The 16,131-nt window shown below is 39.8% G+C and overlaps 1 protein-coding gene across 3 annotated transcripts in view; it reads left to right on the plus strand.

Moving 5' to 3' along the window:
* Positions 1-5,204: 5,204 nt before the first annotated feature.
* Positions 5,205-16,131, plus strand: part of LOC126328547 (endonuclease III-like protein 1) — a 250,074-nt gene continuing 239,147 nt past the window's right edge. For 2 of the 3 annotated variants that reach the window (XM_049996051.1, XM_049996050.1), the window contains exons 1-3: positions 5,494-6,109; positions 6,177-6,347; positions 15,545-15,704. In XM_049996051.1, coding sequence (XP_049852008.1) covers positions 5,699-6,109; positions 6,177-6,347; positions 15,545-15,704 — 742 coding nt within the window. In that variant the 5' untranslated portion in view covers positions 5,494-5,698. Of the gene's footprint in view, positions 6,110-6,176; positions 6,348-15,544; positions 15,705-16,131 lie in introns of all 3 variants that reach the window. The other variant, XM_049996049.1, reaches the window with a different exon arrangement.

The following is a 16,131-nucleotide window of genomic DNA, read 5'->3' on the forward strand; positions in this document are numbered from 1 at the left end:
TACATCAAGAGGCCAGCAAGTAAAACTTCTGGATACAATATCGTTTATATTGATTTGTAACACAGCTTTTGCAATATGTAGCGTGTCTCATGCCATAAAAATCTACAATAACTAAAAAATGATACCACACATGTCACTCTTTAGTTTCCTATGGACCCTACAAGGCATGAAACAGTAGATTACAGGACAGAGTGTTTACATTTCTCTCGTAACATAAGGACACTTGCTGAAGAATGTCGTCATCCTTTAATAGCAAGAAATTACCGGTAAACACCGGAAGATCTGACCTTTTCCAGAGAGGCATCATATATCCACCCAACAACACGAAGTTTTGTTGGCTTCACTTCCAGTTAGATCAGTGTATGTAGTACATGGGAAACTTGTATGGCATGTAATACCTACATTACTTAACGTTCCCAATAAGCCAACTCACTTGTAGCTGAAGGGAAACCACACAAACATTATAATAAAACATCAGAAAGCAATAAAACTGTTTTGCAACAGGGAAGAAACGAATTCCACAATTACAGCTACATCTAAGAAACAAACAGAAAGAATCTTCAACATATTCGTTTTTGAAGCAACAGTAACTGCACTTACAAAACATTCATGTATCAGAAAAAGTCGAGTGAAGTGTAAGAATGTACAAATCATTAGACTCTATGAAAAATTTATGTGTCGAACAAAATGCTCATCATAACAATAACAGACAACAACAGAAATATATGATTCTCATGCTTGAAATATGCATTTGTGTGCTGTCGCTTTTAGTGGAGTAAGCTGCAATTATGAACATATTTGAAAATATTTCTTCATCAGTAAATTGTAGCTTATTTCTCTGAATCAGTGAAAATCGTCTGTTTATGCGTTTATTTCATCTCCTTTGCTAGTTTAGTAATGCTTGGAACGCAAAAATATAACAATTATTTCGTTAATTAAGTAGAAGACTAATAAAACATACATGATCCTTACAACACACATCACTGTCAGCTTTCTCACTGCTTGGAGCATTAGTACCACCCAATTGTCACACACTAACAACTTTCACGCCAGAGTGTGTCACAACTGTGTGTATCAGACTGTGACACATAGTTCAACAGCCATGAAAACTGTAATTACAACCTTAAATTTTACAGACCAGTTAACACTGAATGTGCTGTCACATCGCATCCCACCTCATCGAAACATTCAACACTTCATTTCAATTTGAGGCATCCATACTGGTCGTCACATCATATGACAGTACCATCAGGGTTTGATTTGATTTTATCAGGGAAGCAAAAACAACGTTGGTCAAGCCCACTGCAGCCTGCATCGAGACAGAGTTTCATTCACTGTGTCTCTCGTAAAGCCAATCAATGACCTTGATCAGTGCAAGGAAATCCTTTATCAGTGCTTTGCTAAACACAATTTTTTCAGGTCTGGGTGGTCCGAATATTCTGTGTCTTTGAATCTCCAATGCCTCGCATTCGAAGATCAAATGTAATGCTGTTTCCTCGCCCACACCACACATCCTACATTTGGGGTAGTCCTATATTATCCCCACTGTGTGAAGGTATTTTGAAATTCCCATGGCCTATCAACAGTCAAATCATGAGTTTCATTTCTCTCCTGTTAAAGCGCAGGATTGCGAGACTTCTCTTAGAGCATGGCTTCAGCATCAATATCTTGCCATGCTTTTGCTTTTGGTCACTAGCCCAATACTCTACATGCTCTCTCCTTGTCCAGTCTCTTAGTTTTATTTTGATCATCGCCTTGATAATTGTCAGGACAGGTTCCAGTCCAGTAAATGGTGTCATTGCCCCTATCTTGGACAACCTATCGACTGGCTCATTACCACTAATACCTAAGTTACAAGGGACCCACAACAGGTTTACCCTATTGTTTTCCCCTAACTCCACAAGGGCTTTGTGGCATTCTACCACGATTTTTGGCCTTGTTTCAGAGGCTGCCAGTGCTTTCAGGGCTGCTTGGCTGTCTGAATAAATGAAAATGCTACGACCTCTGTAGTACCTACGCAAATTCTCCTCCACTCACATTCTGATAGCAGATGTTTCTGCTTGAAACACCGTGGCCACCTACCCTAGAGAGATTGTACTCTCCAGCCTTGGCTGCACCCTGTATACTCTGGCCCCAACACTTTGGTCTATTTTCGAACTGTCAGTGAACCATACTATGTCCACAGTATGGTGTCGAAATTTATCCTCCCAGATTTCTCTGCTTCCAATTACTACATTGAAAGGCTTGTTGAAGCAGCTGGCAGTTATTATATAGTTGGCCAGCATTTCCCCAACCATATCTCACTCAGTATTTTAGTGTGAGATCCTGGGTACTCCAGTGACTTCCAGTTTTTGCCAGTCTTTAAGCTGTGTGCTCCAGCTGCTGCCTCCATCTTTACCCACAGGTGTAATGGGGGCATGTCCAGTATGGTTTCCATCCCAGAAGTGGGTGTGCTGCTAATTCCACCTGTAATAGCTAAGCAGGCCAGTCTCTGCACCTTAACAAGCTCCTTAGCAGCTACCTGCTGTTCAACCTTTTTCCACCACGCAGTAGCCCCATAAGTGATCATAGGTCTTACTACTGTAGTGTATATCCAATACATACTGGTGGGGCTTAAGCCCCAGTTTTTACCACAAGCTCTCCTGGTACTCATTGGAGCACCTTTCGGCTTGGAACAGGTGCTCCTTACGTGAGGGATCCACAAAAGTTTCTCAAACGGGGATACCCCTTGATAATTCGCCATCCCCTTCATTGATAGAGTCTCTTCGAGAATCTTGAGATTCCAATACGTGTGTTTCATCTGCTTCCTCATAAATGGTACTTCAACAGTCTTCTTAGGACTGACCCTTAGATCCTGTTTACTGCACCAATTTTGCACAACGTTCAATGTTCCTTGTGCCATAGCTCTGACTGTACTTGAAAAGTTGCCAATTATTACTATGACAAGATCGTTTGTGTATCCCTGGCAAAACTACTGTCTAGAGTTTAATTCTACAATGAGTTCATTCAGCACAAAGTTCCACAGTAGAGGGCACAGGACCCCTCCTTATGGACAGCCTCTGGTGGTGTTGATTACCATTTTTCCTTGCGTCATAATGGCTTCCAACTTTCTACCAATAAGCATCGCTCTAATCCACCTGCAAATTGTGGTTTCCAAGCCATGCACCTCTGCTGCCTTAACCACGGATTCGAAGGTCATGTTGCTAAAAGCCCTTCGATGTTCAAGAAGATGCAGAGGGCTATTTTCTGAAAGTGTAGTGTTTTCTCCATCTTCCCAACAAGTTGGCGGGGTGCAGTTTTACACGATTTTCCTGGTTGGTATTCGTGTTGGTTTATGTGTAGAGGGACCCTAGTTAGCCTCCTCTCCCTAACATGCACGTTGACCAGTTTTTCTAATGTTTTAAAAAGAAAGGAGGACAAACTGATTGATCTCATATCCCTGGCCTTTGTATGATTAGTGCTCCCTGAGTTTGGAATGAAGACAACCGTCACTGCCCTCCAAACGCTAGGAATGATTCCTGCTGCTGGGCTAACCCTAAATAACCTGCATAGGAATCTTATTACGTTCACTCCTGCTTTTTGCAAGAGCGCTGCAAAAATTCCATCTGGACCAGGTGACTTGAACGGTTGGAATGTTCTCACCACACATTGGATTTTACTATTGTCAACACATTCTCTGCAGATTCCCAGTTCTCCCTTCGAATACCTGAAAATAGATATCTCACAGGGATCTCGTAGTGGTCTATGTTGTCTCTCAGAGTACATTGAGGAAAATGAGTCTTGAGGAGTAGTTCTAGCGTTTCATGTGTTGTCCTTGTACACTTCCCATCCTCTTTCCTTAAAATTCCTCCTGGATTAGTTGGTATCATAGTGAGGATTTTGTGAAGTCTGGCCTGAACGGTTGTACCCTCTACCTCCTCACAGAATACCTCCCAGGGCGCCTCCTTTGCTTGCTTAATTGCAAGATTGTATTTGACATGGGCCTCCCGATATTCTGCCCATCGTCCTTTCCTTCTCGCAAGGTTAAACAGTCTTTGTATCTGTTTCCTCTGTGATTCCAGATTGTTGTTCCACCAAGATGGATTCCTATTCCTGCACTTCTTGGTGATTGGGAATTGTCATTATATGAGGTCGTGATGGCAGAGGTCACTGTCTCTGCTAACTCCTCAAACTCTACTGGACTCGTTATTGAAGTACTGACTTCTGATAGGCTTGAGTCGGGGTCCCTCCTTTATGCCTCCCAATCCATTTTCCTGGGATTCCTATAGGACATGGTCTGTCTAATGCCCATTTCTACCTCAGACTTAATATACATGTGGTCTGATGAGGACGGCTGTAAGGTCACATGCTATTGTTTGACATGACTGCCCATCAAAACAGAACTGAACCTTATGTCAGTTACCTCTTCACTTCTTATATTCCTAAATGTAGGTTCCTTGCCCCTTTTGAGAATCTCTAAGCTATTAGCTAGAAGAAATTCTAGAAGGTACTCACCTCCACTGTTAGTGTCGGTGCTGCCCCACACTAAGTTGTGGGCATTAGCATTGCATGCTACCAATAGTTGGTCGCCCTGTTATGCACAGGTTTCCGTCAGTCTCCTTACCTCCTAGAAGAAGGAGTACTGTCCTCATTTACATTTATGAGATAGGTAGAGTATATACACAGAAACACATCAAACATTATTTGTAATGGAATAAATAGAGCCTGCTTACCTTATCCATTACTGCTTCATCAAATTGATTTCTAATTTATTCATACTATGGGCATCAGCTTTTGAAGGAAAAGAAGGAGCTTTAAAAGCCAGCTGCTGTGAGGTAACGAAGTCACATGAAAATAAATTTTATATATTTATATACAGGCTTGAGTCGAGGTCCCTCCTTTATGCCTCCCACTCCATTTTCCTGGGATTCCTATAGGACATGGTCTGTCTAATGCCCATTTCTACCTCAAACTAAATATACATGTGGTCTGATGAGGACGGCTCTAAGGTCACATGCTATTGTTTGACATGACTGCCCATCAAAACACACATATATAAGAAGCACGAATTCCACTACTATAAGACGAATGTGCACGTGAAATTAGCCTATCCGATGTTAGTAGACGACAACACCGACGAAACTTTCTTGCTGAGAAAACCTTCACGTGATGTAGCGATGCCATAACGGCCGAAGTGAATGCCACCACTAGAAATGCATTGTAGACTTTTGGCGTGATGTGACGTGACGGCTAGTGTGAATTGGCCTTACCTCTTTAAAATGTAGCAATTTACATGCATCTAAACGGAGAAGTAGCTGTAGTGTACTCAAGGTGTGTTCGTTTAAATAAGTTTGAATATCTGGGTGAAAACAAAACTATAAATGTGTCTTGCACAAGGCAAAATTCTTCTCCAGGTTTCTCAGCAAGTACGGAAATAAGAAGACCCTCCAAATTCACAAGGTGATTAACTTAGAATTATGTAAAGCTTGCCACAGTACATACGTAAAGGATTAAAAGACTTGAGGACTTATTGCTGCAGAATGATTTCTAACGGGTTATTTCAATTTTGTGTCGCAGATCTTTGGACTCGAAGTATCAAGGGCACTTGGTAGTATTGTAAGTAAATATGGTGATGTTGTTATGGATTTGAAAGTGTTGGCGCTAATTGTGATTTCTGGCATTCTTCGAAGAGCGCTGCTATTGTTTACTTTCTGGTAGCATGGAAGATAAACAAGAAATGAACAGGGTAAATGAAACAACAAAAATGGTAATCAGAGGTACGGCTAGGTATACATTACGTTCAAAGAGAGATGACGTTAAAACGGGCAATGTGAAAGAAAATTCGAAGGAAAAGAAAGAGCTTAAAAAGCCAGCTGCTGTGAGGAAACGAAGTCATGTGAAAATAAATTATGAGGTAGGAGAAACTTCTCAGTATTTTGATAATACACAGTCAAGTCAAGAAATAGTTGTAACTGATGCACATGATGCAGACCAGGCGAAGAAAGGAAAATGGGAACCCCAAAATTGGCAACAAACATTGGCTAACATACGTGAGATGAGAAAAAACAGAGATGCGCCTGTAGATGACATGGGATGTGACAAGTGTATGGATGAGGAGGCTGCCCCAGAGGTAACATGATCATCATATGGTTTGAAGCTGTAAATTCAGCAGTATTTTAATTATTATACCATTCCAGGTAATGAGGTATCAGTCCCTCATCTCATTGATGTTGTCGAGCCAAACAAAAGATCAGATAACACATGCTGCAATGATGAAGCTACGAAAACATGGACTGACAGTGTCTAATATATTAGCCACTGATGATAAACTACTAGGCGAACTGATATATCCTGTTGGATTTTGGAAGGTAAATGTAATCCTTTTATCGTAAACGATTAAGTTAATCGCAAATACTGTTTCTATAAGTAACCCAGAAAGAATGTGAATTATTTTACCCATCATCACCCGACTTATGATTGTATCACAACTGTGTGGAAGAATTGCAGTATAAATGGGCCTACTATGTTCAGGTCATTGATTTATTCTAGCTACTGATGCTATTTCTAATACTTTGCTAATTCAGGAATAAAATGTGCATTATTGCATTTGAAAATGCAATTAACATTTTCCTGTGCTTATATTTTTGTTTCACTTTGTTATTCCTGCACATGGGCAAGTATCATAATTTTCGTCACTTTTGTAGCCTCATAGACGGATAGCAGTGAAGTTTTTATATCACGTTAACAGTTAATATTAACTGAAAACACTGACGTAACTCCTTACGTGAAATACCAAAATAGTGATTGTGCGGTGTTGGGTGTGTGGTTTTGGGTTCCTATTTCTTTGTAAGTGTGAATATGAGTACTTTTACTATAGGAAGAACAAGAGCTCTAAAATTAGTGTGAATACTGTTTTCTGTTGCATATTCTTCGCGCTGCATATCAGTCTGCTATAGGCGAGTTGTTTCCTTTCCTTTATATTGAGTGATAATTGTTTTACATATTGCCTGACTCTATGTGATTTCAACATTTTAAAACTTGCAGCTGGCGTGAACAATGTTTATTTAAGTGATATTGAATTAACTGATAGCTTATTGATTATATTACTAGTATTGAAAATAACATTTACTTTTTCTTTTGTCTGTGATCCCCATATCCCATCATCGGAGAAATACTTCTTTTTTATTACTATATTGTGCAAGCACAGTGGGCAATGTATGTTCAAAATGGCTTTAATAAGAAACTTGGCAAGGTAGTCTTTAGCAGCTCTCATAGTATAGAGGTTGCAATTTATTCTCATTTGTGTTTATTGTAGTATTCATCCACAGAAATAAGAGCACATTTCTGCAAAGCCAGTCTTGCAAAGGAACTGCAAGAAAGTGACTAACCTGACTGATGGGCAAGTGGTAATTGATGGCAAGCAATATAATAATTACAGATGAGGGTACAGAGAGGATTCCACCCTCGAAAGGGGATGGCCTAGACAAGATTCTCTCTCCTCTAAAAGTTAATTGTTGTCTGGAGCCACGTCTTTGTTGAGGTTCCAAATAGCATCATGTGACGAACGGCTACCTTGTAAGTGCTTTGATGGGGCAGCCCACCACAGCTTCCTCTCCTGTGCCAACCTTTTGATCTCTGAGTAGTACTTTACCCAGCATCCTCAATTATTTGATTGAAGTGTTTCAATATTTGTGGTTCATAACCGTTTTTGCCCCTTTGGCTCCCTCTTTGTACCGTTAAAGTTATTCGCTGTTGTTTTAACACAAGTCCTATCGTCCTGCCCTTTTGTCTACTCAGTGTTTCCCACGTATCCCTTTCCTCACCAATTCTGTGGAGAACATCCACATTTATTATCAGGCCACTTAATATTCAGCAGCTTCTGTTAGCCAGACCTGGAACATTCTGATTCTCTCCTTTTATAATTTTCCTGCAGACCACGAGTCACTTCTGTGTTATGCTGTTCTCCATATGTACATTCTTAGAACTTTCCCAAATGAATGCATGTGTATTAATATATTTCTTTTGTCTTGCAAGTCTGTTTCCTGTATATTTCTTGCATTGTTCTTTAATGCTCTATTTGGCTTCAAAAATAACTTAATTCCTTCCTTTTGTCATCTATATGGTACCCAATTTCCATGTCAGGTTTATGACTTAGCTCTTTTTCTGCTACTACTCATTACTGTTGATTCACCCGTTCTGTTCACATTATACTGTTCATGCAATTCAGCATGTCCTGTAATTCTTCCTCACCTTCACTAAGGATAGCTGTGTCATCAAAGAATCTTACCATATATGTTCCACCACCATGAATTTTAAACTCGCTTCTGAATCCTCCTTTTGTATGCATCATTTTTTCTTCATTGTGCAGATTGAGCTCCAGGAGAGAAAGTCTGCCATATGTCCTTATTAATACAAGCATGTCTGTCTTGAACTTCTAGTCTCGTTGTTACCTTTTGATTCTTGTACCTGGTTTGTATTACCCAGCTTTCCCCATAGCTTATACTTATTTTTCTGAGAATTCCAAAGTCTTGCATTATTTTACTATATCAAATGCCTTTTTAAGGTCGGCAAATACTTTTAATGTGTCTTGATTTTACTTCAGTCATGCCCTCATTATCAAACACAATATCAGAACTGCTCATATGGTTGCTTTACTATTCCTAAGACCACACTGATCTCTTCTAACAGATCCCAGTTTTTTTTCCCTTCTTCTGTGTATCATTATTGTCAATGACAGTTCATAAGCTCTTGTGTGATAGTTCTTATATTTATCTACCCTGTCTGTCTTCAAGTTCTGTTGATAATACCCTTCCTCAAGTCCACTGGTATGTCTTTAGTCTCAATTCTATACACTAACTTGAATAATCATTTGGTTGCAAATTCCCTCAGTGATTTTTAGAAATTTTCGAGGTGTGTTATTTATCTTTTCTGTCTTGTTTCATGGTTAGTCTTCCACAGCTATGATGAACTTTTAACGATAATACTGGACTCCTTATGTCATTAAAACTAATACTTATTTCTTCTTCTATATAAACAGCTGACAGTTCCTCTCCTTCATAGTGGCCCTCAAAATGCTCTTTCCACCTGTCTGCACTCTCCTCTGCGTTAAATGCGAAAGTGCTTTGGCACTTTTTAAATAAACACCGTTGCTTTTAATGTTATCAGATATTGTTCTTGACTTTTCTATACATTGGATCAGTCCTTCCAGTGACCATTTCTCATCAAGATTTCCTCAAGTTTTTCCTGCAGCCATTTGGTTTTAGCTTCACTGCTGATTTCATTCCTAAGTGACTTATGTTGAATGTTTTAGTGTTTAATTCTTCAAAGTATTTCTTCTGAAGCCCAAGTTTTCTTTCTTAATTGACTTCCTGGTATCTATGTTTGTCTGTCCAACTTCTGCGATTACCATTCCTTTTCAACTCAAATATCTATTGTGGCATTTATTATCACAGTATTTATGACCTCATAGATTGTCAAACACACATCATCTTTCCTCAGAACTTCAGTATCCCACTTCTTTACACATTGATCTTTCCAACAAAACTCTTGAGCTTAAGCCTACTAAATTATAATTTCATTCCATATCTGCTTTTGGGTACACCTTACGATCCTAATATCTTATTTGAGAATCTGTCTCATTATTATGATATCTTCCATTGTCTCCAGGCATTTGCAGACATACCTCCTTCTCTTGTGATTGTTGATCCATACATTTACTATTATTAACTGAAATTTATTGTGATACTGTAGGAGTCTTTCTCCTCTCTCTCCTGCTACTGAGCCCATTTTCTTCTGTTAAATCTCTTCTGTTCCCTCTCCTGTTACATTCTGAACTACATGTTCATGTTTAGTGTCCTTTGACACTCCCTCTATTGCATCCTGTTATGCTTATGATGTCGGTAAGTATACTTGAACTATTGTTGTTGGCATTGGTTTGGTGTCAGTTCTGATCGGAATAATCTTGCCATTTCAATGTTGATTTTAACTCATTCTTTGTGCTACCTTCCTAATCACAAACTAATCCTAGTTCCAATTTACCATTTTCTGCTGCTGTTGATATTTCCCTTTATTTACAAGTAAACCTCATTTTCTGACTAGAAAACCGTATCTTCTTCCCATTTCACTTCACTGACCCCTAACATACCCAAATTGAGCCTTTGCATATTTCTTCCCTTCTTCCCATTTTATTTCACTGTTTCCTACTACATTCAAACTGAGCCTCTGCATTTTTATTCTGAGAACTTTTAGTTTTCATGCCAAAGCCAGGCTTTTATTGTCCTTGCTCTGAGTTGTATAATATTACTGTTTCATTGCTTTTTCCCATAGTCCCCTCCTTTTCAGACCCAGATAATTGAATGGGAGGTTAATTCAGTTCACCCCCCCCCTCCCCCCCACCCCGGTTACAACAACACTTTTTCAGTTGCAGGCCACATGTTCTCTGGATAGGTATTCTGTGTCTTTAATGCAGCAATTTCCACTGCCTTCTGAGTCTTGTACTGTTGATCATTGCTGGTTCTTCAACCTTTAGTGGCAGTTCCCCAACCCAGGGTAAGAGGGTGTCCTGAACCCCTACTCATCCTGCTCTTTCGCCTTCTCTAGTAAGGTCATTGGCAGAATGAGGATGACTCGCTGTATCAGATTGATGTGACTATCTTGCTAATGACTTTTTTATTCAGAATTGAAGCCGTAGCTGGGATGGAATCTGGAACATGGCATTTTGATCAGTAACCAAAGAAACTACCCCTAATCAATGCTTAGGCAGAACTATTGTCAGCATTGTTGAGCCTCACAAATGTTTGTCCCTATTTCCCCCCATGAACCATGGACCTTGCCGTTGGTGGGGAGGCTTGCGTGCCTCAGCGATACAGATGGCCGTACCGTAGGTGCAACCACAACGGAGGGGTATCTGTTGAGAGGCCAGACAAACGTGTGGTTCCTGAAGAGGGGCAGCAGCCTTTTCAGTAGTTGCAGGGGCAACAGTCTGGATGATTGACTGATCTGGCCTTGCAACATTAACCAAAACGGCCTTGCTGTGCTGGTACTGCGAACGGCTGAAAGCAACGGGAAACTACAGCCGCAATTTTTCCCGAGGACATGCAGCTTTACTGTATGATTAAATGATGATGGCATCCTCTTGGGTAAAATATTCCGGAGGTAAAATAGTCCCCCATTCGGATCTCCGGGCGGGGACTACTCGGGAGGATGTCGTTATCAGGAGAAAGAAAACTGGCGTTCTACGGATCGGAGCGTGGAATGTCAGATCCCTTAATCGGGCAGGTAGGTTAGAAAATTTAAAAAGGGAAATGGATAGGTTAAAGTTAGATATAGTGGGAATTAGTGAAGTTCGGTGGCAGGAGGAACAAGACTTCTGGTCAGGTGACTACAGGGTTATAAACACAAAATCAAATAGGGGTAATGCAGGAGTAGGTTTAATAATGAATAGGAAAATAGGAATGCGGGTAAGCTACTACAAACAGCATAGTGAACGCATTATTGTGGCCAAGATAGATACGAAGCCCACACCTACTACAGTAGTACAAGTTTATATGCCAACTAGCTCTGCAGATGATGAAGAAATTGAAGAAATGTACGATGAAATAAAAGAAATTATTCAGATAGTGAAGGGAGACGAAAATTTAATAGTAATGGGTGACTGGAATTCGTGTGTAGGAAAAGGGAGAGAAGGAAACATAATAGGTGAATATGGATTGGGGCTAAGAAATGAAAGAGGAAGCCGCCTAGTAGAATTTTGCACAGAGCACAACTTAATCATAGCTAACACTTGGTTTAAGAATCATGAAAGAAGGTTGTATACGTGGAAGAACCCTGGAGATACTAAAAGGTATCAGATAGATTATATAATGGTAAGACAGAGATTTAGGAACCAGGTTTTAAGTTGTAAGACATTTCCAGGGGCAGATGTGGACTCTGACCACAATCTATTGGTTATGACCTGTAGATTAAAACTGAAGAAACTGCAAAAATGTGGGAAATTAAGGAGATGGGACCTGGATAAACTGAAAGAACCAGAGGTTGTACAGAGTTTCAGGGAGAGCATAAGGGAACAATTGACAGGAATAGGGGAAAGAAATACAGTAGAAGAAGAATGGGTAGCTCTGAGGGATGTAGTAGTGAAGGCAGCAGAGGATAAAGTAGGTACAAAGACGAGGGCTGCTAGAAATCCTTGGGTAACAGAAGAAATATTGAATTTAATTGATGAAAGGAGAAAATATAAAAATGCAGTAAATGAAGCAGGCAAAAAGGAATACAAACGTCTCAAAAATGAGATCGACAGGAAGTGCAAAATGGCTAAACAGGGATGGCTAGAGGACAAATGTAAGGATGTAGTTGCTTATCTCACTGGGGGTAAGATAGATACTGCCTACAGGAAAATTAAAGAGACCTTTGGAGAAAGGAGAACCACGTGTATGAATATCAAGAGCTCAGATGGCAGCCCAGTTCTAAGCAAAGAAGGGAAGGCAGAAAGGTGGAAGGAGTATATAGAAGGTTTATACAAGGACGATGTACTTGAGGACAATATTATGGAAATGGAAGAGGATGTAGATGAAGACGAAATGGGAGATACGATACTGCGTGAAGAGTTTGACAGAGCACTGAAAGACCTGAGTCGAAACAAGGCCCCCGGAGTAGACAACATTCCATTAGATCTACTGACGGCCTTGGGACAACCAGTCCTGACAAAACTCTACCAGCTGGTGAGCAAGATGTATGAGACAGGCGAAATACCCTCAGACTTCAAGAAGAATATAATAATTCCAATCCCAAAGAAAGCAGGTGCTGACAGATGTGAAAATTACCGAACTATCAGTTTAATAAGCCACGGCTGCAAAATACTAACGCGAATTCTTTACAGACGAATGGAAAAACTGGTAGATGCAGACCTCGGGGAGGATCAGTTTGGGTTCCGTCGAAATGTTGGAACACGTGAGGCAATACTGACCTTACGACTTATCTTAGAAGAAAGATTAAGAAAAGGCAAACCTACGTTTCTAGCATTTGTAGACTTAGAGAAAGCTTTTGACAATGTTGACTGGAATACTCTTTTTCAAATTCTAAAGGTGGCAGGGGTAAAATACAGGGAGCGAAAGGCTATTTATAATTTGTACAGAAACCAGATGGCAGTCATAAGAGTCGAGGGGCATGAAAGGGAAGCAGTGGTTGGGAAAGGAGTGAGACAGGGTTGTAGCCTCTCCCCGATGTTATTCAATCTGTATATTGAGCAAGCAGTAAAGGAAACAAAAGAAAAATTTGGAGTAGGTATTAAAATTCATGGAGACGAAGTAAAAACTTTGAGGTTCGCCGATGACATTGTAATTCTGTCAGAGACGGCAAAGGACTTGGAAGAGCAGTTGAACGGAATGGACAGTGTCTTGAAAGGAGGATATAAGATGAACATCAACAAAAGCAAAACGAGGATAATGGAATGTAGTCAAATTAAATCGGGTGATGCTGAGGGAATTAGACTAGGAAATGAGACACTTAAAGTAGTAAAGGAGTTTTGCTATTTAGGAAGTAAAATAACTGATGATGGTCGAAGTAGAGAGGATATAAAATGTAGCCTGGCAATGGCAAGGAAAGCGTTTCTGAAGAAGAGAAATTTGTTAACATCGAATATAGATTTATGTATCAGGAAGTCGTTTCTGAAAGTATTTGTTTGGAGTGTAGCCATGTATGGAAGTGAAACATGGACGATAACTAGTTTGGACAAGAAGAGAATAGAAGCTTTCGAAATGTGGTGCTACAGAAGAATACTGAAGATAAGGTGGATAGAGCACGTAACTAATGAGGAGGTATTGAATAGGATTGGGGAGAAGAGAAGTTTGTGGCACAACTTGACTAGAAGAAGGGATCGGTTGGTAGGACATGTTTTGAGGCATCAAGGGATCACAAATTTAGCATTGGAGGGTAGCGTGGAGGGTAAAAATCGTAGAGGGGGACCGAGAGATGAGTACACTAAGCAGATTCAGAAGGATGTAGGTTGCAGTAGGTACTGGGAGATGAAGCAGCTTGCACAGGATAGAGTAGCATGGAGAGCTGCATCAAACCAGTCTCAGGACTGAAGACAACAACAACATTTCAAGTGCACTAAACCATACTCAAGAGTAGAAAAATGTGGCTTATAAGACTGACTGAAATAGTTGTACTATAAGATAGGTCAGTTATAGTAAATGTGTAAGTGGCTATCAAATGAAAATGAGGTAGATGAAAAGAAGCAAGTCAGATGTTTGTATTTTCAAAAGTAGTCGCCATAACTGTTATTACATTCATCCCACTGTGAGACAAGATGGCCATTGCCGTCATGCAGAAATGTTTGCGGTCAGTACGGGCCATGATAGCACACAGGCATGCACCTCTTCATCGGAAACAAGTTGATGATCACAAATGTTTTTCTACAGGGCTCCAAAAATATGGAAACCAGTGGGGTGAGATCAGGACTGTATGGAGGATGTGTAAGGGCTTCCCAGTGAAACTTTTGCAGTGTAATTGAAACAATGTTGGCAACATGTGGGTGAAGGGAGTGCACACGTGGGTAGTCATGTTTCCATAGGGAACCACAAACATTTTTCCATTAAGGCATTGACCATCTTGTTTAACAGTGGGATAAATGTATTAACAATTATGACAATTACTTTTGAAATAATAAGCAGCTTACTTTTTCCATCTGTCTTGTTTTCATTTGACCACTCGCTTATAATGTGTGTTTATGTATATAACCCTTACCACATCCCCAGTGAATAGTTCTGTCATAAAAGGATTCTGTTCATAAACGAATACAGCTTCCTAAGATGACGCACTGCTTCTTAGTAGATCATTATTAAGTGAATCTCTAACTGTTTGTGCTATTAATGCCACAAAATTTAAATTTTTTTCTATAACTTGTCTCTTTTGTAATCAAATGTATTGGCAGCTGTCACTGGTCTACAGTGTGACATGATATGTAAGTAATGGTCTGCAGTACTACATCTACTCATGTGCCACTTCCGTGTAATTGGTGTTTAATCACCAACTTTGTTTGTATTGTAGTGATTTTGTTTTGTAGACCATTTTGGGAATTCAGCATAGGCTCTGTTAATTTATAAGTCATATAAAATAGATGATTTGTCACTCATTTTATATTTAAAAATAAAGTGAGAGCTTCTGTAGGTACAGTGCCAATTGTTGGAATTGCTTCATATGCATATGAAGAGGAGGTTCTTTTTTGCAGCAGAGTATTAATGATTAGGAGAATTCAGAAGTATGGGAGAGGGGGGGGGGGAGGTGGAACAAAACATCATTGATGTATATTGACCTCTTCATGTATAGCTATTTCAATCAAATGAGTTGTTTCAAAGCTAATTTTATACTGCGAAAGATGAATTCTTGGTCGTACTACTTTTTGTATATGGGAATGTTTTGCTTTTCTGCAGCAGTAGTTAATTTGTGTTGTAGCTTCCAAGTGCTTTTGCAATGTTAATCAGTCTACATTAATGTATGTTTTATATGAAGTGTGGTGTTGCAATGAGGTTTTTTAATTGTTTGTACATGGATTTTTTTATTGTTACAGAGTAAGGTTAATTACATTAAGAAGACTACACAAATACTAAAAGATGAATTTGGAGGTGACATTCCAAATACTGTTGAAGGTCTTTGCAAACTCCCTGGTGTAGGTCCTAAGATGGCACATATCTGCATGCAGGTGGCTTGGAATGTAGTTAGCGGAATAGGTGAGTGTTCACCCCCCTTCTTTTTTACTCATTTCCTTTTTTCTTGTTTATTATATGATGCAACAGTGATTATGTGAGTGAGGTAAAGTTGAAATGGGTCAACTTACACAAATACAAGGATGTAACATTTTATAGACATATGAAATTGAACGATTACATAATCTAGGTAAAGCAGGTGACTACTAAAATGCTAGGGAAATGCAGTCAGCCTATGAAGGAGATTGGCTATGAAGCACTTATGTCACATATCTGATTTGCTCAGAAGTGGGGGGGTGGGGGGGGGGGGGTAATACCACATAGGCCTAACAGGAGTATTGAATGGATACAAAGAAGGGTTGCACAAATGGTCAGATTTGTCTGTCCATTGGAGAAGTGTCATAAAGATGATGGGAGAACTGAACTGGCCGATGCTGACAATTGAAGATGG

Source organism: Schistocerca gregaria, chromosome 2, assembly GCF_023897955.1.
Source record: "Schistocerca gregaria isolate iqSchGreg1 chromosome 2, iqSchGreg1.2, whole genome shotgun sequence".
Taxonomy (NCBI): Eukaryota; Metazoa; Arthropoda; class Insecta; order Orthoptera; family Acrididae; genus Schistocerca; species Schistocerca gregaria.